Below are 24707 nucleotides of genomic sequence, written 5' to 3'. Positions count from 1 at the left end.
CATCCACCAGACCAAGAGAGCAATCAACATGGATTAGAGCAACAGGACAGAGAAATAGAAACTAAAATGAAAGACTTTATTCTATACCCAACTGCACACTGCCAAAAATTAGAGAGCTGAATAATGGCAATGGCTGGTGGAGAGGTGAGGTGAAGGAAGGTAGGGTAGGCTGAGGCAGCCATTCTAGAAAGCAACCTGGGACTACATACCTGAGTTAAGAAGATGAAAACCCTAACTTCCTGAAACTTCATTCCTTGATCTATGGCAAAGCAGTTATCACACAGGTTTATAAGGGAACCTGCAGTATTTATGTGGTTGTGAGGAACTAAAGCCAATTTGGGTGTTCAGCACCAAGAGAGGGCATAGGTTGGTTGGCAAGTTGGGTACATGCCAAAGAGTAACACACAGTAGAAGCATGAGAACAGATGTATGCATGGCAATTCTGATGGGTCTCAAAAAGTGCTCAATGAAAAACTAGAAAAACAATATGTAGTTTTAGATACATCACAACGATTTACATAAATGGTCTTTACGTTTTTTCATACACTCTCCTCTTATAAAACCTTTCTGCACTTGGTTTCTAGAACACAATAGTCACCTGGCTTTCCTCTCACATTCCTGGCTACTCCTTCCTAGTTTTCTTTGCTTTTCCCCTTCACCTCCCCAATTCTTTAAGGTTGTTCTACCCCAGTCTCATGGTTTAAATCCCACATATGCTGACAAGCACCACAGTACACGCCCAAGCAGGACTTCACCTCTAAAGCTAGCCTCATATGTTCAACTACATTCTTGACTTCTGCACTTGGACGTCCAATAGAACTAGCAAATTTAACAGGTCCAAAACTGAGCTCCTCATTTTTCTCCCCAAACCAGTTCCTTCTACAATCTGCCCCAAATCAGTTATAGAAATTCATGTTTCCAGATGTTCATACAAAAATTCTGGGGTCATTCTTGACTCCTCTTTCTTACTCCAAATCCAGTCTTTCAATAAAATCTATCTACCCCATCAAAATAGATCCAGAATCCAAATACTTCTTACCAGCTGCAATGCTACTGCCCTGGTTTAAGACATAAGGCTTACCCAGATTATTGGAATAATCTCCTGATTGGTCTCTCTACTTCTGCTCTCACTCTACCATCTATTCATAACACAGCAGCCCTAGGGATTCTATTAAAAAGCAAACCAGAGCATATCATTCCTCTGCCCAAATCCTGCAACCAGTTCTTGTCACACTCAGAATGAAAGTTGAAGACCAGGCTTTGACATACTAGCCTTTACTTGATCGGGCTCCTCTTTATTTAGTAGATCTCATTTTATGACCACATCCCTCTAGTCCTTTTAGTTCTAGTTCATGGCCTCTTTGTTATTCCTTAAATGGAACATGCCAGGCAAGGTCCTGCCTTTGGCCTTTGCACTTGATAGTCCTTCTGACCTGGAATGTTCCTCCCCAACCTATCCCTATGTTTCTGTCTCACTTCCTTCAGTCATTACTCAAAAGTTATTTCACACACACACACACAGACACACACACACACACACACACAGACGACCCTGATTCCTTCTTTTGAGCTTTACTTATTTCTTAGCACTTTATCTTATTATGTACATATTTTGTTTATTTATATTTTTGTCTGTCTTGCATGCTACAATATAAACTCCTGGAAGGATTTTGTCTCTTGTCTTCACCACTTCATCTCCAGTAATTGTAATAATACCAAGCACATAATGTTCAATCAAAAAATACGTGTAGTCATGACAGTAAATCTGTAAGAACATGCACAAATTTTAAAACTCACATTAGAAAAAATACATATTGCCTATGGAAGGTGAGTTAACTGGAGTGGAAAATGGTGAAAATGACCCAGGGTTGGGGTTTAGGAGAATAGATGCAGTGGAAAAATGAGTAATAAAGAGGATGACTATGTTAAGGATGCTGGCAAAAAGGGGCTGGAGTTAATTACCAATGCCCTGCCAGGGAGAGGGAAGAGCATGCTGCCACATAGGGCTGATCAACTCAGATGAAAGGATGAGGACAAGGAAAAATGACTCTGGGAAGCCAGCCAATGGGTGTACTAAAGTGAATGAAAGAGCTGGAACAAAAGGAGGTTTTGTTCAGACATTAGATATGCCTTCTGCAATCAATTTATGCGATTTAGGGGGTAAAATAGCCAAGAAATGATGCCCATAAATGATGCCCATTTGTGTGTACTAACATCAAAACAATACCACTAAAATGGCCTGTCAACATTTCTTTGATCAAGGACTGGCACCATGGCCCAGAAACACAACAGCCAAGTGACAAGAGAAGATAGTAATCTTCCAGCAATTATTCAACTTTTCAGTTCTACTGCGCTCCTAGGTCATACTAGGGAAGCTGAGTGTTTCTCAAGTAGACACATGACTGGAAAATTATCAGTTAACCTTACTGAGGCTTCCTAATGCTGCAGCAATGATACTTACTCCACTGGAGTCACACTAGAAGGTTTTAGTCAAATTTAAAAATGGGGCCAGAGCTTTGTGCATTGGCAGTATAGTAGCCAATGAGGTTTATCTGAGGTAGGATTATTGCTCATAAAAATTTTACGAAGGCAAAAATAGGGTGAGGGTGCTGGGCACAGTGTCTCACACCAGCAATCCCAATGCTTCAAGAAGCCAAGGCGGGAGTATCACTTGCATCCAGGAGTTCGAGACCAGCCTGGACAACATAGTGAGACCCCATGTCTACACAAAATTAAAAAATTAACCAGGTGTGGTAGTGCATGCCTGTATACCAGGTACTTGGGGGGCCAAGGTGGGAGGATCACTTGAGCCCAGGAGATCGAGGCTGCGGTAAGCTGTGATCACACCACTGCACTCAGCCTGAGCAACAAAGTGAGATCTTGTGTCAAAAAACAAACAACAAAAAGCGGGGGGACATGAATGATCTAGCAACTGGCCTCATACTTCACCTTAGTAAAAGTAACAAAACAATATGCAAAAAGATTATAGGTAATTCTTTTTATATTGTCATTTGTAAGTGGTGAATTTACTATCCATAATAATGAAATATAGCAAAAGGAATGTGAGGTATTTTATATTTTGGGACATATTTCTCCTATTTTTCTTTGCTTCTTATAAGAAAAAAATTTTTGAAGATATTATTATGCACTACTTTTCAAGAATTTGGCACTGTCCAATCAAGAACCAGGAGATTTTAGGGGTAGAACAACTCTAACGTGGTGTCAAGGTACAGGGTGGTGGCAGGAGGTCATGGGAATGAAGCAACAAAGACTTTCAAGACTAAGTGGCTAGATACTTTGTCATCAGATGTTGAAAATGACAGTGGGAGCAGAATGAAAAGGCTGTGATCCACTTATTACCAAAGTCCATTATAAAGATGAAGAAGGGCCAGGCGTGGCAACTCACACCTGTAATCCCAGCACTTTGGGAAGCTGAGGTGGGTGGATCACTTGAGCCCAGGAGCTCGAGACCAGCCTGGGCAACGTAGTGAAACCCCATCTCTACTAAAACTGCAAAAATTAGCCGGGTGTGGTGGCACACACCTGTGGTCCCAGCTACTTGGGAGGCTCAAGTATGGGAGGATCACCTGAGGGCAGGGAGGAACTGCAGTGAGTGGAGATTGTGCTCCAGCCTGAGAGACAGAGTGAGATCTTGCCAAAAAAAAAAAAAAAAAAAAAAAACCAGGGTGGAGAAAGGTAAGAGAAAAACACTGGAGTGATAATGAGTCTCAAATGAGCAGGGTGAAAAAGTAAAGTCCAGAAAGTACAGTGAGCAATGCCAACCGCAGATGTGGACTCCCGATAAGTAGAGTGGGGAGAGGGAGATGTCTAGAAGCAGAATGCTGCATGGAGGACAGAGGCTTGGGATGGGAGATACATTTTAATGAATTAAGGGCAGAAGAGAGAAGAAATAAGGGAATGTTCTGAGAAAAGGTTGAGGGGTATACCTTGCTTTTCCGGTTTCCTGAGTCCAAGCCCCAGGCCTAATCCAAGTGACATGATCACCAACAAAGCAAGAAGAACCTATTGCAAAAAGGAAAAAGTAACTTTAATAATTTTTTTAAAAATTACAAAGATACAAATAACCACCCTTTCTCAGTATTCTCTCTAAGTACCTGCAGCGTACTAGTTATGCCAGATACCAGATCCAACTATGATCTAGTATCTGGCCTAACTGGAGGTATAGTATTTTATTTAATGCTTGAAATTAAGAAAGAACATTTTGGAAGAATTTAAAGATACCATTTATTACAGATCTTCAAATTCAAACACATTTACCATTCAAATGCAATGAACTTAACTGCAAATTGAGTTAAAGTTAAGAATTAAAACCATAAAACCATTTTTCTGGGCCATTTTTTTTAAACCAGGCACCCATTTGTGATCATTTATTGAAAAGAATTGCAGAACTGTTAAATCCTTAACTGCCTCATTCTAAGGGAGCAGAGCTTTTTTTTCCTACTCTATCACAGGATGATAATAATATTTAACATACGTAAAAATACATTGTCCAAATAGTTAACTAGCAAATAATCTGTTTTGGTCTTCCACTCATACAAACCACTTAGGATAATTTGGAAACTGCCTGACCAAAGATTGCTTATGTCATTCATTATCGCTCTGCTGACAAAGCCCTTTGGTGTAACGAACTTTATGCTATGATTAGATTAAACTATGATATAATTAAAGAGAATTCTTCTAGCTGCCCTCTTTCCTCTTCCATGAAGTCCAGAGATAAGCATGCTGGATGACAGGGCTTGAATACTGTATGTTGTCATAAAGAATGGCAAAAAGACACGTAATCAAATTACTTAGGAAAGTATTTTACAATAACCTTTGTTATAGTTTCAGACACAAAAAATAACTTTCACAAAAGAAAAAAACATCAGATTTTGCTTAGGTAATTAAGAACTACATAAATTATTTTTTTGAGGGTTGTTTTCATTCTGAAAGTCAACTGGAAAATTAACACATCTAATGTTTACAATGGAAGTGAATTCAACAATTGGGAAGCTATGTTACAATACTAAGAAAACAATTCTTATATGAAGTCTCAAAGTTAGCCCAAGGGTCAGTGACCTTTCAGTACATGTTCATTCAGTGGAGAGGATGGAGAGGAAAAAATGAACATAAACATTTACTAAATAACACCATTAGCAGTTCTTCCCTTGTCATAGTGCTTAGAAGACACAGGCGACTGAAACTAGAGTGACTACAAAGCAGAAAAACAACGTCGGGGAACCCCTTCTGGTAAACCTCACACATCATAGACTTACAAATTAACATATTTTGGTTTACACCTTATCTGTGGTACTTTTGCTGTTCAAACTTGCTAGAAAAATCAACAACATCTAGCTGTTCTTAAGATGCTTTAAAACTTCACAATATTTAATGTTAGAATCTGTTTCTTCATGATTTTTGTATTTGTTCCATATATTTATGGCTTGTTTTCTACATTATTCTGTGAGCTCCTTGAGAGTAAAAGGCTTATTTATTTATTATTATTATTATTATTTAGAGTTGGAGGTCTCACTATGTTGACCAGGCTGGTATGGAACTCCCGGCCTCAAGAGTTCCTCTTATCTCGGCCTCCTAAAGTGCTGGGATTATAGGCACTAGCCACTGTGCCCCGCCTAAGAAGTTTATTTTTAAGCCTTTATAATCATTTAGCATAAATATGTAATTCCAAAAAAGCTTCTTGATATTGGGGTGCACATGTATCTTAAACTATGTTACACTGTGCACAAAGTGGGGAGAATACTCTGAACATCAAAAACTGCCAAGAGCACATCATTTGGCTTTAACCGGGCTAAACAAAGAGTGCTAGAAACACAGCAGATACCTTCAAAATGTTTAAGTGAAACTTTAGTAAAAGTTTGAAGACATCAGGGTACTTTTGAAACAATGATTTAAAAATATTGAACTTCCTTATATATACTCAAAAACCACTAGAAAGATACAAAGAAGGGAAATTAATAACGCACGAATTTTGCTGTGGAAGATTTTATAACTTCCTGAATTGATAAGCTAGGATAAATATAATAAACATGCTTGAAGTCCCAGCTATTCGGGAGGCTGAGATGGGAAGATCATTTGAGCCAAAGCTGGAGCCTGAGTTGCTGCAGCGAGCCATGATCATGCCACTGTCTTCCAGCCTGGGCAACAGAGCGAGAACATGTCTCCACAGAAAAGAGAGAGAGAAAAAAAATATATATATATATATAAATTTTAGCATAAGAGCTATAAAGAGCACTCTGAAATTGAAATTCTCAGAAGGATAAAGAATAAATGGAATATATTGAGGATTTACTTTGTTACTAGGCTTAATACACACATTGTTTTACATTATTTTATTTACTTCTTGAAACAATTCTGGAGAGACAGAGAATAGCGGTGACCTTAAAGCATGGATATAGGGAAAAGCTGCGGCAAGATTGGTGTGAAAAAATAATGCAATTAGTTTTGGTGTAAGGTACTGAGTCAGGAGTCAGGAAGCAGGCATTTGAAACAGGCTAGTGCACTGGGGCACACACATAGTCCCCAGCTACTCAAGAGGCTGAATGAGAGGATCGCTTGAGCCCAGGGTTCAAGACCAGCCTGGGCAACATAGCGAGACCCAGTCTCTAAAAATATACATATTACCAAAATAATAAAATTAAAAACAAAAAGAAATTGTGTGACAGAGACTGGGCAAAAAGTCAGAGCTGGTGGATTACTTGGAATTCTTGGCTGGGGAAAACACTAGAGGCCAGGTGCAGTGGTTCATGCCTGTAGTCCCAGCACTTTGGGAGGCCGAGGCAGGTAGATCACTTGATCCAGGAGTTTGAGACCAGCCTGGGCAACATGGTGAAACCCAGTCTCTACAAAAAAAAGAAAAGAAATAAAAAAAACTCACAAAAACTTAGCTGAGCCTTGTGGCATGTGCCTGTGGTCCAAGCTACTCAGGAGGCTGAGGCAGGAGGATCACTTGAGCCTGGGAAACAGAGGTTGTGGTGAGGTGAGATCCCAACGGAGGGAGACCCTGTCTCAAAAATAAAATTAATATTAAAAAGACTATTAGAGAACATGAGATTTCTTAAGAGATCTTAGATAGGGTTTAGTGAAGCTTGTGTTGTAATTTTCATGAGAATAAAGATAAATTGTTGGCTAAGAATGCAGATAAGGAAAAAAGTCATAAAATGAAAATGTCAATGTCATGGTAGAAGCAAGGGGAGAGAATAATTCAGAATGAGGAAGTACCAGGAAGTCATTGTTGTTATGAACACTCAAGTGGATGGAGGATGAGGAGGACTGACTTTTGAGTCAGGGACTCAGTACAGTAGAAACAAAGCCAGAGCACAAAGGAATGGTTGGGGGCTGAGAAAACTGAAGCAATGAAATGAGCCCTCTTTACCCCAAAAGTTTGATGGCAAAGGGAAAAGAGAGAGTAATAAAATCAAGGAAATGGATAAGCGTATTTCTGGAGTAAAAAGAAAAAGAAAAAAATTTAAAATTAAAAAAAGAAAAAAAATAAAATCAAGGAAAATTTATTTGGGGGGTGAGCGGTGGTAGCAGGAGATCTTACCACATGAAACGACAAGAAAGAGAAAACAGGCAAAAGAGACTATCTCTAGGAGTGAAGTAAAATAGGATAAAATTGTTGGTTCAGCAAATAATAGGGTACAATAATTTTAATTTCTCACTTTCTTGTCGTAAAATACTCATGCAATAAAAAAGTGATTGAGAGGTAGTTATAATCATGCAAAAAATCAGCGCCACAAAGCGTTCTGTCATGGATTCCAACTTTTGAGTTTAACGTAATGTTAACTTGTTGTTACTCAAATTTCTTACTTGTAAAATATGATTTAAGATATTAATTTGCATTAGAGTTTTCATAAGGGATAATACTGAATACAGTTACTTAAAAGTTTACATTTTAATAGCAACACAAAGAAATGTAAATGGGAAATCATATACTTTTAACATTTGTCACAAAACTAGAAAGACTAAAAATAAGAATTGTACTTACAATGCAAGCTATTTTATATTTCTTAAGAGTGTTCTTCTTAACAGGTTGTTCTGTTGCTAAAGTCAACATAGATTCCATTGTCCTGGTAGCTGCATAGACCTGTTTTATCAGAATAAAGTAGTGCTCCTTCTTTAGTCTAGTCTGGCAAAGAGAAACTGTATGAGTTACATAGTTGTGCCTGACTTTTAACTGTTTGGGAAGATCACAGCTCTTCAGTGATTGGGCAATCTGGAGAGAGGAAAAAATGTTGTAATAACAATCGTGTGAGAAGATTAAAGTTCATTTCTAGTATATTGCAGACAACTGCTCCTTTTTTCCTTATAACTTTTACTAAATACTAGTCAAGACATATATAACAAGAATAACACAATCATCAAATTTTAATGCAATCCGATCTTCTGTTTTCTTTAAAAATAACCCCGAACAAAAAGCCTTGTCACAGAAATTTCAGACTTTCCGCTTTTCTATAAACTTCATAGCAGCTGAAAATCAACATAGCAAAACATGTGCTTCGACAACAGTAGAAATTCTGAAACTCTGCTGAACCAATATAAAGTACTTAGTTCTGTGATAATTATGTCTTGCTTTTTACAGTGTTCACAATTTGACAAGTTTTTATATACATTAGCTCAAGTCAAACTTAAAAATATCCCTTATAAACATTTTATTCTTGTTTTTAGGTGAGCAAATTAAGGCTCTGATTATTTAAATTAAGTTATTATATATGACTTATTGCTCAAAATTATTTACTAGGTGCCAGAACTAGAACTGATACCCAAGACTTCTAACTCCCCAAATCCAAGCAATTTTCACTAATCAATTTAAATTCACTATTTTCTTATGTATCTAGACTGGTGCATCCTAGCATGTGTACTCCATGCTGAAAAGGGGTTACAGTTTTGTGATGAAAGAAGCTAAATTAATAATAGTGTTGGTCAAAGAGAATTTTAGCAAATAGTGGATGCTAAACTCTTCTAGTTTCAGTGACCCTAAGGCAGTGATTCTCAAAGTTTGGTTCCATGGAACATGAGTTCTATGACAACCCCCTTGGTTAAATAAAGCTTGAATACTCCTCTAATGAAAAGATTATCAAAATCCTGTAGACTGCAGTACACCCTTTGGAAAACACTACTCTAACGAACTAAACTCTTCCAACCCTAAAAGCAGTGAGAAAAAAAATATGAAAAGAATGTATTCTAATACAAATACAATGACTGCGTCACTATTCTAACTAAACATGTCTAAATCATAGAATTTAGACACTATTTCTGAAAATCAGGGGGAAGAGGATTGCTTGAGTCCAGGAATTTGAGACCAGCCGGGGCAACATAGGGAGACTCTGTCTCTACAACAACAACAACAAAAATTAGCCAGGCATGGTGGTGCATGCCAATAGTCCCAGCTACTGGAGAGGTTGAGGTGTGAGGATCCCTTGAGGCCAGAGTTTGAGGCTGCAGTGAGCCATGACAGATACACAAACAAGCAGAGACAGATTTCAGACAAAGACAAGAGAGGGGGTGCACTCGGGCAGAACAGACTCAAAACCCACTCAAAACCTGATCTTAACCAAATGCAAAGCAGGTGTATAAGCGAGCCCTATTGCTTCCCTGGCAGTACCAGGCAAATGGCTTAACAAGCCCAGATGGGAAAATAATAGGCTCCCGGCATAAATCTGGTTTTACCCTTTGAGCGCGTCCACCCTGATCTCCGTTATTCCCCAGTAGGGAGAGGGACGTGTGGTTTTGCACATGGGATAGCCCTGGGGAGAGTCTCCAGGAAAACCTCACCCAGCAGCTGCTGGGAATCTCCCGAAGACTGTCTTGTCACAAGGAGTGTGAGTATTCCTTCATTATCTTGTCATGCTTCAAGGCCCAGGAAGGCCTGGGCAAGAGTCTTGGTGGGCCTTTGTCACTTGTTCTGGACTTTGTGTAGGGCACTGGCTCTCTCAGCCTTTAATATTTAACCTAACCATTCAGTCAGTGCTGAAACAGTTATTATGGAGGCCTGCCTGTTTGTGAGACCTGGCCTGCCACATGATCACCCCACTGCACTCCAGCCTGAGAGACAGAGCAAGGCCCTGTAACAAAAAATAAAAAATAGCCAGTCGTGGTAGCTCACACCTGTAATCCCAACATGTTGGGTGTCTGAGGCGGGAGGATTGCTTGAGTCCAGGAGTTGGAGACCAGCCTGGGCAACAAGGCAAAACAACCATCTCTATTAAAAATTCAAAAAATTGGCCAGGCATGGTGGCACATGCCTGTAGTCCCAGCTACTTGGGAGGCTGAGGTGGGACAATCACTTGAGGCCGGGAAGTCGAGATCATACCACTGCACTCCAGCCTGGGCAACAAGAGTGAGATCCTGTCTCAAAAGTATAAAAAAAAGAAAAAATAAAAATAAATTAAATATAAATCTGCAGCATGAGAGCCACGTTTCCTTTTCTGGCATTACGGGTTTGTGCTCATCTTTTCCATCACTCCCTTGGTCCAGTATACCCCCACTTCACCAATTCCACCTATATCCCTAACCAGCAAAAGTATCAGCATTAGTTGTTGATACAGAAGGAATTCATTTTAGAACTAGAAGATGCCATAAAGACAACCAAATCCAGGTTCTTGCAGATTTCTTTCCAGGCACCACATGGAGTATTATGTGTTTAAAAACCAGAATAAAAAAAAAAATTTGAATAATTTGGGCACCTGACTCTCCACACTGGATGAACTTAGAAGTACTCAGAGAAGTATTTTTTCTTTTAAGTTTTTATTTTTCTAATTCTGAAGCCCAGGCTCCACTTCAGTTTAATGATCTTCTGTAGTTTTGGCTAAGGCAGCAGTATTTTTAAAATATCCCGGCCAGGCGTGGTGGCTCACACCTGTAATCCCAGCACTTTGGAAGGCTTGGAAGGCTGAGATGGGCGGATCACCTGAGTCAGGAGTTCCAGACCAGCCTAGTCAACATGGTGAAACTCCATGTCTACTAAAAATACAAAAATTAGCCAGGCATGGTGGCTCACACCTATAACCCCAGAATTTAGAAGGCTGAGACAGGTGGATCACCTGGGGTCAGGAGTTTGAGACCAGCCTGGCCAACATGGTGAAACCCCATCTCTACTAAAAATACAAAAATTAGCTGGCCATGGTGGCAGGTGCCTCTAATCTCAGGTACTTGGGAGGCTGAAGCTTGAGAATCGCTTGCGCCTGGGAGGCAGAGGTTGTGGTGATCCAAGATCATGCCATTGCATTCCAGCCTGGGCAACAAAGCGAGACTCTGTCTCAAAATAAATAAATAAATAAACAAACAAATAAATAAATATCCCTCTTAGTGATTTGATATGCAGCCCAGAGCAGTCTAAACACTTTACATTCAAATTCTTTTCTGCAAACATCCTGTCATTATTCTAATCAGACTTTTGGATTTTACAGATAAGGTCGGAGGACCACCAAAGAGACTTGGTCACTTACGCACAATTCTTTTAGTGATATCTCAGAAGTGAAATACCACCAGGTTCCTTCTTCAAAGTATTTTGCTGTTGAATCATTATGACTTTTTAAAAACAAGGACCAAACCTATGTCATAATTTGTCTCAAATTTAGGGGATTCCTAGGATCTATGGCTTTTATCTGATCATTTGTTATGTGCCTTCCATTTTTATGGGTTTCTGGGTTCTGATTGCCTGCTTGCACTCATGGCAGTGTACTGACTCTGCCTTACCTCTAGCTGCTGGGGATCCTACTTTTCCTTCCTGCTGTGATGATTAGCTGTGTGTGTCAATTTGGCTAGGCCATATTATCCTGTTATTTAATCAAACGCTAATCTAGGGTGATGTTGTGATATTTTGTAGATATGGTAACAACTATAATTAATTGACTTTAAAAAAGGAAATTGTCTTCAATAATGTGAGAGCGCGCCTCATCCAATCAGTTGAAGTCCTTACAAGCAAAAGCAGGCTTACCAGAGAAAAAATTCACTCCCAAAACAGCAGCATTAGCCTGAGTTGCCAGCCTGCCCCATCCTACATATTTTGGACATTCCCCACTGCCACAATCAGGTGAGCCTGGGCTTCAGAATTAGAAAAATTAAAAATTAGCGCGGTATTCCCCCAACTTCATGAATTCCACCTATAGGCCTAACCAGCGAAAGCATCAGCATTAGTTGTTGAGCTTAACGTCGTTCTTTTGATGTAGGCTAAAGTCCAATGAACTATCCATTGTGCCACAGAGCCTGCTCTTAACCTGGTTCTGACACTCCAATTGCCCTTTCAGATGCTTCTTCCTGGTATTCTCCAAAATGTAACTTGATTCTATACCAGTTTTGTATACCAAGTATATTAGTCCGTTTCCGCAGTGCTATAAAGAACTACCTGAGACTGGGTGATTTATAAAGAAAAGAGCTTCAATTGACTCACAGTTCCACATGGCTGGGGAGGCCTCAGGAAACTTACAATCATGGTGGAAAGCAAAGGAGAAGTAAGAACCTTCTTCACGTGGTGGCGGGAGAAAGAAGAGAATGTGTGCATAGGAGGTACCGTCAAACACTTATAAAACCATCAGATCTTGTGAAAATTCACTATTACGAGAACAGTATGGGGGATACCACCCCCAGAATCCAATCACTTCCCTCCCTCAACATGTGGAGACTACAATTCAAGATGAGATTTGGGTGGGGACACAAAGCCTAACCATATCACCAACATACTACTGACTCTTACTCTGTATCTTTACTAAGTGATTCCTTATATTCTACACTGCCAGAATTTCACTTCTCTCTTCCTTCATCCTCATCCCTCATCCCTTTTCTTTTTTTTTAATTAAAAAAAATTGTGGGTACATAATGAGTATATCCCCATCCCCTTTCAACCCTGAAAAACACACAGAAAAATCCTAGATGGGGAAGTCAGGGGGCCTCTGATAAAGGCTTAGCTTGTAAGTGACTGTCTGTGTTACAAATTAAGCGATTCTGGACATTGAATTCTTCATTTTTAAGAATTATCAGAGATTATTAGGTTATCTCTAAGTCACTAAATTTTGGATATGATAATAGGGACACATCCTAGTCCTTCAGGTCCTAAGATGAATAAACCTCAAGGAATCTACCTATGTATAATACAAGTAGGTATAGTGAAGATGGTTGGCATTGCCAAGTTGCTAGCCATATTTTTGGCTATAACAATTTCTCTAACTGAACTCTAAACCCCAACCTCTTTTGAGTCTTTCAAGTTCTAGAAACTTATTCCTGGCTGGATGCAGTGGCTCACACCTGTAATCCCAGCACTTTGGGAGGCTGAGGCAGGAGGATCACTTATGCCAGTTTGAGACCCACCAGGGCAACATAGTGAGACCCTGTCTCTACAAAAAATGAAAAATAAAAAATTATCCAGGAGTTATGGTGCATGCCTGTAGTCCTAGCTACTCGGAAGGCTGAGGTGGGAGAATGCGGGGAGGATTGCTTGAGCCCAGGAGTTTGGGGCTGTAGTGAGCTATGATGGCACCACTGCATTCCAGCATGAGCAGCAGAGTAAGACCATCATCTCAAAAAAGAAAGAAAGAAAGAAAGAAAGAAAGAAAGAAAAAGAAAGAAAGAAAGAAAGAAAGAAAGAAAGAAACTTATTCTTAACAGTTCACCTGATCAATAGACACAAGCCAAAACCACACCTTCCATGCAACTTAGACTTTGGAATAGACTGCCTGTGTCACTTAAATCTGAACCTACACTTTCTAAGTTAACTGGACCTTGAAAGTTTGCCTATTCTTTTCTTCTTTAACTTCAGAACAATCTGTACCTTCTCTTCTTTTCTTCTTCAACTTCAGAACAACCTGTACCTTCTTGGTTCTGAAAACTTTACTCTGAACATTAAAATGTTCAGAGTAATTTGTAAGTAAGTTAATGGCTTAGAACGCTTGCATTCTGAGAGGCAGCTACCGTTACATCACCCATCAATGTAAACCATAAACATTCCTCATGTTACAGAAGGTCTCAGTGTCTACAGAATTCTGGCAACAAATGGGTTGTTGTTATCTCAGAAAAGCCCTCGGGGCCTGCCAACATCAACTTCTTTGTCTCAGGAACCTGCCCTTCCTGGTTCCAGTGCTAGATCTTGGGTGATAGGTGGACAAGCTAGACTGGGAGAGCCCAGAGAAACTAATCGCACTGAGGAGGGTGGTAGAGGTGAGGCGGATGCTAGGCTCAGGTCCAACAGCAAAAGGAAGAAGGAGTCCACAAAGGAAGGGAGGCCTCACATAATAACATAATGCCAGAGATAGATGGGCAGGTGACTAACTTCAGGGAGGGCCAGTCATGAGGAAAAAGCAGAAAAACCTACAAGGAGATTGACAAGCACACAAAGCAATCAGAAAGCTAACCAGGTAGGCAGTTGGTATAGGAAGGACAGAAGCTAATCCTCAGCAAGTGGAGATCCAGCACTGAAGCTGAATTGAGAACTGGCTGTCTTGGTGAGACTGATGTCAGCAGTGCCAAACCAGGTCTGAGAGGCAATGGTACACACCAGGAGACAAAGCAAACACCTCGGCATGGAATAGAGAGCCCAGCTCTAGTCCTCCAAACAATGACTATGGCAAAGTAGAATCAATGGTCACAGTTTGATACTGCTGTTTGCCAGTACCTATGTGTGTGAAAAGACATTTTCTGACTAAATAAGTAAAACTCTCATTACTGATCAGCACAATGAACATCTATAATCAATTTGGAGATGAGAAACCTGATGTGATGACTCCTGTGGTGTAGCAATTGTTTTCTACTGAACGATCAGCATTCCTAAGGTTGTCTCTGGTTCATGGAAGACTGTTTCTCTTACTTTGTCTCAAGTACAGAAATATTCCCTAGTAGTCTTAGATTTCTAGGAGCCCTTTCTTGTTCATTTTGAAACTCAGAAATCATTTGATTTCCAAACATTTTCCAGGTTTTCATAGGCTCTTCTCATTTTTAGTGTACTCATGAGGGCCTCATTTATGACTCAAATTCTAGAGATGTCTCCAGAAGAGACATTATAAAACAACCATGCTGCCTGGGCTCTCTGAGGTAGAGCTCAGTGTCACAGTGCTCCCATGGCACCCATCCATGAAGCAGAAGGTACAGGCCACGTACTGTTTACATCTCTGAAACCTGGCATGAACCAAGTTATTTCCCCAAACCTTTAAACTCCTCTCTGCCGTGTCAGCTCCGTGGTGGCAGGAACTAGGTCAGTTTGGGCTTACAGTCTTGTTCTAGTGTCTAGCACAGTGGCCAACACCTAGAAGACATTCAATGAACACTTGCTGAATAAATTTTGTAACGGTTTCAGAAATAACATTAGAAGTATAAGCTACCACATACATAAATGTCCAGTGAACCCAATTGTTATAATAACTTTACTAGGTATAACTTTTTAGGTGTTCCAAATCTTTCTCTACATCCAGCATTCCAGAAATAGCTATTACCTCAAAGGAAGGCTTGTCCATAAAATAAAGGCACTTCAGATGTTTTTATTCTACCCAAAGTAATGAATAATGACTGAGCACCACCAAGTACCAGACTTTACGCCAGGTGTTAGGAAATGCAGGCGTGTTTAATTTCTGTATCTACTCTAAAGAGCTTTAGTCTAGTTGAAGAAGTAGACATTTTAAACCATAATATAGTGTAATCTGTGCAATACTAGTAGTGCTAATAAAGTGCCAAGAGGAAAGAGGAAGAAATACAAATTTTTCTACAGAAAGGGATTTAGAAAGATATCTACATGAGTTTGCTCAGACTGCTGTGAATAGCATACTATAAACTGGGGTGATTCGAGTCTGAGCAAACTGAACGCTGAGAACTCAGGCTTCTTGTTCCTTTTGGCTGCAAGAAGGTTGGCAGCCAGTCAGAACTTTACCCACTTGTAAGAGATCAGGCTTCTTGTTCCTTTTGGCTGCAAGAAGGTTGGCAGCCAGTCAGAACTTTACCCACTTGTAAGAGATTAGATGTATCTTCCTTGGTGATTCAGACCAGCCTAAGGGGAAAGACCTGATGATACCAACTTTGGGGATTCTGCAAGAAACAATGTCCCCAGAACACACTATAATGATGCTCAAAGTTGATAAGCCCTGCCCAGCTGCTCAGAGTTTCCAGTTGGCTCTTTAGTTCCCCACTCTAAATCCTGATAGGACAAGGATGGAACAAGAAGCCTGAATTCTCAGCTTTCAGTTTGCTCAGACTCAAATTATCCCCCAGTTTATAGTATGCTGTTCACAGCAGTCTAAGCAAACTCACCTAGGTATCTTTCTAAATCCCTTTCTGTAGAAAAATTTGTATTTCCTCCTTTTCTCCCTGGCACTTTATTAGCATCACTAGTATTGCACATATCACACTCTATTATGGTTTAAAATGTCTATGTCTTCAACTAAGCTAAAGCTCCTTAGAGTAGATACATGGGCCCTAACCTGACTGGTGTCCTTCTAGAAAGAGAAAATTAGGACACAGACATGTACAAAGGGAAGACCATGTGAAGACACAAGGCAAAGAAGGTCATCTACAAGCCAAGGACAGAGGCCTCTATAGAAAGTAACCCTACCAACCTCAACCTCAGACTTCTAGCCTCCAGAATTACAAGAAAAGAAATTTCTGTTGTTTAAGCCACACAGTCTGTGGTATTCTGTTATGGCAACCCTAGCAAACAATACACTAAGCCTAACTTTTCAAGTTTTTCTCCAGCAGGACATCTGAATTCTTTCTTTTCAGCTTTTAGTAGCTATTGTGTGGACAACATGGTTGCATGTGCATATTAAAGTTGTTAGAAAACTAAATTTATGCCAGGTCAGACACTTGTATAACAAAACCATGAATGGGGAGTCATCAGCTCATCACTTAGCAGCTACAAAGGAGTAGTTCATGCTTAGCAGTTTGTGGCATTTCACAACCGTCAAAGAAGTGAAAGGTCTTTGGATGTCTATGACTCTCATCAACAATTTTCTTTATGAGGTAAAGAAAGCTGATCATTCAAGACATAACAGATGTTTTAGGGGTTGGTGATGATGGTGGCATATGAAGAAAAACACATACTCTCAACAATATAATAGCAAATAGAATCCAGCAATATATTAAAAAGGATAATATATTATGACCAAGTAGCATTTATACCATAGAAGCAAAATTGGTTTGGCATTCAAAAGTCAATCAATTACATTTGCACTGAGGTTATCACAGCTGAGAAGACACCGTCTCTGTGGTTTCAGCTCCCGGCTGCAGGCCGCTGATGGAGGTCCAGAAGGTCAGCTGCTCACAGACATCAACTTGGTGTCGGCTGCGGCTCCAGCATTTTCCGCAGGCTGCAGCTTCTGGGTTCCAAACTTTTCATTTCTCAGTCTGCAAACGGGTTAGCCCCGAACAGGAAGCAACTCCTTCTCCAGCCGGGAGGTGGTGGCCTGCGGTCGACGATACCTCCGGGGTCCTTGGGCTCAAGGTTCCGTTTGGGGGCGCTCTCGTCCGGCTTGCGGGCCGCCCTTCTCCACAGACGGAACCTTCTGGCGGCGCCGCTGGTTTCTGCGGGGTTTGCAAACAGCGCGTACCGGGCCCTTCCCGTCTTCCGTACAGGTTCCTGCTGTTGGCTGGGCTCGGGAGGGAACGCTCCAGGTAAAGCGCTGGGGGAGGGAAGCGACGCCGAGGAGCTACGGTTTCCTCCGGAGGTCTCCGCCCCTCTGCCCCTATATTCCCAGAGCTCGAGTCTGATCCGGGCCTTGCCGGGCACCCTGGAAAGGCGGGGGTGATAGTACAGATGGAGACGCAACTGCAGAGCATTTTCGAAGAGGTGGTGGTGAGTGTAGCTGCCGGCCATCCAGGACTACGGCTTGGGGACGGGGAGACGCGGGGGCAGCCGACCAAAGAAACTGGCCTGGGCAACCTCCTCTCACGCCTCCCTTTTTATTCCCTTGTTTTGACACCGAGGTTGTATGCGGGGAGGTTTAGTGATTCTCAAACTGCTGTCAAGTTCATTGTATCCTTTGAAATCGATACAGTGACAGGCCAGACAGGTATTGATAGTTTCAGAGCTGATTAAGGTGACTTGCCCTGTGTTACATTCTAATACTTGGCTAAGGGTGGCGCCTTTTTAAAATTAACATTGTTTACATTTTTTTTTTTTTTTTTTTTTTTTACAGAAAACGGAAGTTATAGAAGAGGCTTTTCCTGGGTGAGTGTATGCGTGGCAGAGTTTTGTGTTTTTATGTGATTGTGTCTGTCAGATTTTACTTAGTTTCGTGTTGGAAGCTTATAAGATCCGCTATTTTGATTGTGTGTAATTACCTTTTTAAAACGAATGACAAATAATGTAATTTTTATTTTTTTTAGCATGTTTATGGATACTCCTGAAGATGAGAAAACAAAACTAATTAGCTGTTTGGGGGCCTTCAGACAGTTTTGGGGTGGTCTTTCTCAGGTGAGCGCTTCATTTTTAATACATTCAGCTGATGATTTTTGGCCTCTTCTTTTTTTTTTTTTTCTTTCATGCTGCTCTTAAGATCTTCCTGAGAAGGGAGAAATAAAATTGTTATCATTTTTTATTCTGGCTTCCATTTGTTTTAATTTGTATATTTCAGTGGCAAACCTATGTTGAGAAGTCAAGTTGATACTGTACAGTGTGAGATGTTTAAAAAAAAAAACCTCCCCTATGTTAGATTAATTAAGATCATTTTCATCCTATTCGGATTTATTTGGTACACTTGAAAACAGATATGTTAAGCTTTACTTTAAATAAAGGAATTGGCACGGCATTGATACAAAGATGCTACAATAGGAATACCAAGATTCTATAATAAGGATAGGAAAATATTATAGTAAAAATGAGGAGATAAACTGTAAAAGTAACAAAGAACAGCTATCAGAAAATGTATCCGTGAAAAAGACAAAAATGTGTCATCCTCGAAGAGCTCACATTCCAGTAGTACCTTACCTTCTCATGGTGCACTATAGGTAGGGAAATGAGAACTGTTTGCATGTCAGCCACTGGTGATAAGATTTGCCACTCAGACATGGATCATATAATGCCAGTACAGTCATGTTTTAACCTTTTTGTTTAGTTGTTTTCTAATAGGTAATACATTTATATGGTTCAAAATGCACAGGTATAAAAGGGTGGATCCAATAACTAGTCTCTTTCTCTTCTCTTACCTGTTATTTTTTCTGTCTGTAGCCAATATCCTCAGGTTATGTTTTCTTCTAGAAGTATTTTATGCATATAGAAACACTTTTATAGCATGATCATATACCATGTACACTGTTCATTAATTAGCACTTTTTTTCTCCCAATAATAATCTACAGGTAATTCCCTATCAGTCCAAGCGTTACTTGTTCCTTCCTTTCTTACTTTTTTTTTTAAATAGCAGCATAATATTCCATTGTATGGCTGTACCTTCCTCCTTTTAACCAATCTTCTACTGTCTTCTAAGTTTCTTCTTACTTTTTCTAATTTAACCAATGCTGTGATGAATAATACTATGCATGAAAAATAGGATAAATTCCTAGAAATAGTATTGCTGAGTCAAAAGCCTTATCAGTTTGTAATTTTTATAGAAATTATTAAATTTTCCATAAGGGTTATACTAGTTTATGCTTCCACCAGCAGTGTTTGAGATTATCTTTTTCTTTTCTTTTTTTTTTTTTTTGGAGACAGAGTCTCACTCTGTCGCCCAGGCTAGAGTGCAGTGGCGTGATCTTGGCTCACTGCAACCTCTGCCTCTCGGGTTCACGCCATTCTCCTGCCTCAGCCTCCCGAGTAGCTGGGACTACAGGCACCTGCTACCACGCCCGGCTCATTTTTTGTATTTTTAGTAGAGATGGGGTTTCATCATGTTAGCCAGGATGGTCTCGATCTCCCGACCTCATGATCTGCCCACCTCGGCCTCCCAAAGTGCTGGGATTACAGACATGAGCCACCACGCCCGGTTGAGAGTATCTTTTTCTTATAACCTCACAATAGAGTGTTAAGCTTTTTGATCTTTGCCGATCAAAAACATGAGAAATTTTATCTCAGTATAATTTTATTTTGCATTTCTCTCAGTGATGTTGAATATCTTTCCAAAATTTTTAAAAAAAATTCATTAAACACTTTATGAATTATAATGTGGCCCTCTAATGGAGAGACCAGGAAGAAAATAGGTATTTCCAAATCATTGTTATATGTGCCACAATAGAAGTGTGAGAACAGTGGTTGTGGAGAGAAGCAGAACATTATAGGCTCTTTTTGGAGATAATCCTAGAAGACAAACTTTGATACGGGCACAACATTTTGACATCATATTTAAAGTTTTGCAAGTCTAGAAATGTGACATGTCATTGGATTCATAATGGGCTCTTGTTTGGGATCTTAGGGATTAGATTCACACCTAATTCTCCTAAGGCTGATACATACTGATCCATAATGAATTTTACCCCCAGTGACAGTAGTATTTATGTATGCCATAAAGGGCACTGTTTACAATGCCTTACAACAATCTGTGTTAAGAGTTTTCTATTGACCGTTAATATGTTAACTAATGAATTACTACTTTTGAAGTTCCCATGTAATAAAAATGGTAGCATTTTATCTATATAATTACAAAATGTTAAGCTTAATGTGACAAATACTAAATCTGAATTTTTTAATTTTGCTTTTTTTAAAAATTATTTTCATCCACAGATGCTCATAGTGAAGTATTTCTTTCATAGTATTGGTATACTTCCAGTTGTAGTATTAGCTATTTGTTATAAAAATGTAACTTTAGACCCCAAGTAAAATCATTCTCTCATTTTCCAGGAGTCTCATGAACAGTGTATCCAGTGGATTGTTAAGTTTATTCATGGTCAGCATAGTCCTAAAAGAATTTCTTTTCTTTATGACTGCTTAGCAATGGCAGTTGAGACTGGTCTCCTTCCACCCAGGTACGTTTAATGGGTATGAGCAATCTGAAGAATTTTCTTTTCTATATGTGATTGGAAATTGGTTGAGGTTGTTGTTGTAAAAAGGTAAGAGAATGAAGAAGAAAGTGAGGTTCATCAAGTAATCCTTTATATAATACCTCAGGTTTTAGTTTCTAGGAGTAATAGTCTTTGAATTATATAATGCTTGTGGGCTCAAAACCAGATGTTTCTGCCCAGGGGCTGAGATTAATCACTTTAATTAGTTTGTAACCCTTTACTTTTGCTGCACAACCTCAATACCTCATGGCTTAAAACAGTAATACTCAGGTTTTAAAATTATTCATGGTATTAGTGGTTGACTGGGCTTAGGAGGCACTTTTTACTCAAGGTTGTAATGATTATGATCGATGTGGCTAGGGCTGGAGCATGGCAAAAGCTTCCCCACTCAGATATCTGGTGGTTGATTCCTGGCTGTCATCTGGAACCTCAGCTGGGATTATTAGCCAGAACCTCCACAGGTCCTCACCTTGTGACCTAGACTTTCTCACCTCATGGTGGAGCCTAACAGCAAGTGTGCAAAAGAGGGCTAGGCAGAAATTGTATCACCTTGTCTTCTTGGAAGTCATACTGCATCCTTTTGGCCATAGTCTTAGGTCTGCCCAGATCTAAGGAGTGAGAACATAGACTTTCCCCCTACCTCTCCTTGGGAGAAATGTCAGTGTCACATTTCAGAAGAAGATGTGGGATCAAAAATCTTGTTGCCATCCTGTTGGAAAAATCCAGTGTACCACAGGGTGATAGATAGTAAACATCTAACCGAAAGCTTTAGATAGACTTCTTTCTAGTAAAATATAACATAACGAATATTATTTCATTCTTACTTTGTTTTTGATCTTTCATACAAGTAAAAAATTTAAAATACTACACAGATTTATAAGTGTGTTTAGTAATCACTTTTATGAAAGACACTTGTGAGGATAAATATAATACAGTCCACAGACTATGGCTGTATTAGTCTGTCTGATGCTGCTAACAAAGATATACCCAAGACTGGGTAACTTATAAAGGAAAGAGGTTTAATTGACTCACAGTTTGGCATGGCTAGGGAGGCCTCAGGAAACTTAGAATAATGGCAAAAGGCACCTCATCACAGGGTGCTGGGAGAGAGAATGAGTGCCCAGTGAAGGGGGAATCCTCATATAAAAGCATTAGATCTTGTGAGAACTAACTCACTATCATGAGAGCAGTATGGGGGGAACTGTCCCTCATGATTTAAATGGTTTTTCTCATGACACGTAGGGATTATGGGAACTACAATTCAAGATGAGATTTGTGTGAGTACACAGCCAAACCATATCGGCGGCTATTAGAGAACTTGGAAAATTCTGTCTTGTAACTGGAATGGCTGTTTCTTTTTTTATAGGCTGGTTTGTGAATCCCTGATAAACTCTGACACTCTTGAGTGGGAAAGAACACAGCTTTGGGCCTTAACATTTAAACTGGTTCGGAAAATAATTGGGGGAGTGGATTACAAGGTATATTTTTCTTATTATAAAAAGTGATTGCTTTCAGATAGGATTGATTTTTCGGTGTGCATGTCTTATTTTCAGGTGAGAGAAATGATGTGGAAGCATTTACAAAATCTGTCTATTTCTTGTGGTATATTTCCTGAAGAGATTTAAAGTTACTCAGTTGTTTCCCTGGCTCCTCTACTCCCCTCCCAACATTCTTATAAATACAGGTAGCTGACACATTTTTATGAAGAGTAGGGAAGTCACAAAGCAGAATCCGTGTTCCTTCATGCTGCAAGTATTATGATCCCTTCAAATGAAAGCACAGAGCAGGAGTGTGTGGAACTGAGAAGGGATGTAGGCATCACTGATGAAGGGAGCAAGACCTGCTTCACTTCCCTTGAACGTGGGTCTTACCTCAATTAATATCTTCAGCACTTTGGGCTTTTGACCAAAAACAACATACACTTTCTAATTTTGTCTCGTAAAACGGCTTAGGGACTCCATAGCTACAAAAGCCATTCTGCATCTTCAGGAGACTTTTGTTATTGTCCTTTTCCCAGGAATTACCAGTGTCTGACCCTGTGCTTTATTTCTGCATTTTCTCTAATCTGAAATGATTTAACAGGTAATGACCTAACAGATAATTATTAGTTTAAATCATGATTTATCACACAGTTAACTCTAAGAAGCTTTTGCTAATTATTTTCTCTTTACTCAGACTTATGCAATTTTTGCCTTCTTATTTGTATGGTACTTCATAATTGTTCTTTTATGTATATGTTATGTCTTTTACAAGCTTGGTTACGTAGTTCATAGTCAATAAATAAATGTTGAATGAAATTTCTTCTTTATATATCAAATAATGTAACTGGTATTGGATATGTGGAAATGATTAACAGAATAGCCTTGGATATCCTTGAGAGATTAAGGTATGTGATGGATGAGAAGGGAGAATAGGCCAGTCACAGTGGCTTACACCTATAATCCCAGCACAAAAGGGAGTGAGCAGAAACAGTCCTCTACCAAAAAGTTTGATATTGTTACTCAAGTTTTCAGAGTGCGTTCAAGTCTTGTTACAATATATTTCTGTCTATATGTATAATTAAGGTTTTTGACCCTTGTAACAATGTAAACCCTTCTAATGTTATGAGGGCCAAAAAAGCTTGACAAACTGTATAATGACTTTCTTTGCTCATTGTATTTTAAGACAGTCTTTAGAATTCTGTTTTGGAACATTACTCTTCTCTTGGGTTAATGTTAGGGACTTAGATTGTAACTCTGATTCAGAAAATTTAAAGGTGTGACCTTGAAGGAATATATCACCCTGAAACCTTCGGATGTTTTAGCTAACACTGTAGACACTACTTAATTTTAACCCATGTCTTTTTTCTTATATCAGGGTGTTCGAGATCTCTTAAAAGTGATTTTGGAGAAGATTTTGACAATTCCTAATACAGTGAGCTCTGCTGTTGTACAGCAGCTTCTGGCAGCAAGAGAGGTAATTTAGACATGTCTGAAATTCGTGATCATAACCTCAAAAAAGTCTAGCTTTGTTTAGGTCTGTGCTTTTAATGCTTACGGTATTTTGTGAGATGCTCTATTCTATCAAAAAAAAATCACTTCTATTTTAAAAGATGCTAGTTCCCTTATATTTCAAAAGGACATTTTAAATTTTAATTCATGGTTTTAAATTATGAAAACAATGAAATAGAAATTAAAATAGCTTAAACATTACAAGACCTTAGCATATGGACCACTTAAAAGATCTTTGTACTTTGTAACTAGTATCGCAAGAATTGTTACGTTGGTCTGTTGCACTCCTGTTTAAGTGTGCCAATATTTAAAGCATGTGCAAGGTTATTTACTAACCATGAACAATCCATTCCATTGTTTATTAATCTTTATTTGTAGATATTTTTTACATATAAATGTATTCTTTTATGCTACAATTGAAACCCAATAAATCCATTAAATAATATCTCTATATTTTATTTTAATTGACGAGTAGCAATTGTCTGTGTGTGTATATATATATTATATATACTTATTTTTTTATAATGATAACACTTAAAATCTACTCTCTTAGCAATTTTGAAGTATACACTATATCGTTATTAACCATAGTCACCATAATGTCCAGTAGGTCTCTTGAACTTATTCCTCTTGTGAAAGTGAAATTTTGTCCTTTGACCAACATCTCTCCAGAAAGTAACATCTCTACTTTTTAATATCTTTTTTGTTGTCATTGTCACTGTAGTGTTTAAAACGCTCACATGGGCCAGATGCAGTGGTGCATGTCTATAATCCCAGTGCTTTGGGAGGCC

General features: G+C 39.2%; 2 protein-coding genes and 1 non-coding gene across 10 annotated transcripts in view; 2 read left to right on the top strand and 1 right to left on the bottom strand.

Annotated features, from left to right (window-relative positions):
* Positions 1 to 17467, bottom strand: part of ENPP3 (ectonucleotide pyrophosphatase/phosphodiesterase 3) — a 105616-nt gene extending 88149 nt beyond the window's left edge. Inside the window, exons 1-4 of one of the 7 annotated variants that reach the window (XM_063707875.1) lie at positions 17160 to 17467; positions 15109 to 15253; positions 8009 to 8236; positions 3948 to 4023 (exon numbers count right to left, since the gene is read on the bottom strand). In XM_063707875.1, the coding sequence (XP_063563945.1) occupies positions 3948 to 4023; positions 8009 to 8086 (154 nt within the window). In that variant the 5' untranslated portion in view covers positions 8087 to 8236; positions 15109 to 15253; positions 17160 to 17467. Of the gene's footprint in view, positions 1 to 3947; positions 4024 to 6895; positions 7022 to 8008; positions 10663 to 15108; positions 15592 to 17159 lie in introns of those variants that run through there. The other 6 variants (XM_063707874.1, XM_063707873.1, XM_063707876.1 and 3 more) reach the window with 6 other exon arrangements.
* LOC115935058 (U4 spliceosomal RNA) lies at positions 2513 to 2654 on the top strand. Its single transcript, XR_004070774.2, has one exon. It is a non-coding gene; the product is annotated as a U4 spliceosomal RNA (small nuclear RNA).
* MED23 (mediator complex subunit 23) overlaps positions 17457 to 24707 on the top strand; it is a 42672-nt gene continuing 35421 nt past the window's right edge. For both annotated transcript variants that reach the window (XM_019029796.3, XM_019029795.3), the window contains exons 1-6: positions 17457 to 17788; positions 18132 to 18163; positions 18322 to 18409; positions 20766 to 20890; positions 22293 to 22404; positions 23783 to 23881. In XM_019029796.3, the coding sequence (XP_018885341.1) occupies positions 17750 to 17788; positions 18132 to 18163; positions 18322 to 18409; positions 20766 to 20890; positions 22293 to 22404; positions 23783 to 23881 (495 nt within the window). In that variant the 5' untranslated portion in view covers positions 17457 to 17749. The remainder of the gene's footprint in view (positions 17789 to 18131; positions 18164 to 18321; positions 18410 to 20765; positions 20891 to 22292; positions 22405 to 23782; positions 23882 to 24707) is intronic.

This window comes from Gorilla gorilla, chromosome 5 (assembly GCF_029281585.2).
Source record: "Gorilla gorilla gorilla isolate KB3781 chromosome 5, NHGRI_mGorGor1-v2.1_pri, whole genome shotgun sequence".
NCBI classification, from domain to species: domain Eukaryota; kingdom Metazoa; phylum Chordata; class Mammalia; order Primates; family Hominidae; genus Gorilla; species Gorilla gorilla.
The sequence above is the reverse complement of the archived record's forward strand: the minus strand, read 5'-3'. Positions and strand labels throughout refer to the sequence as shown.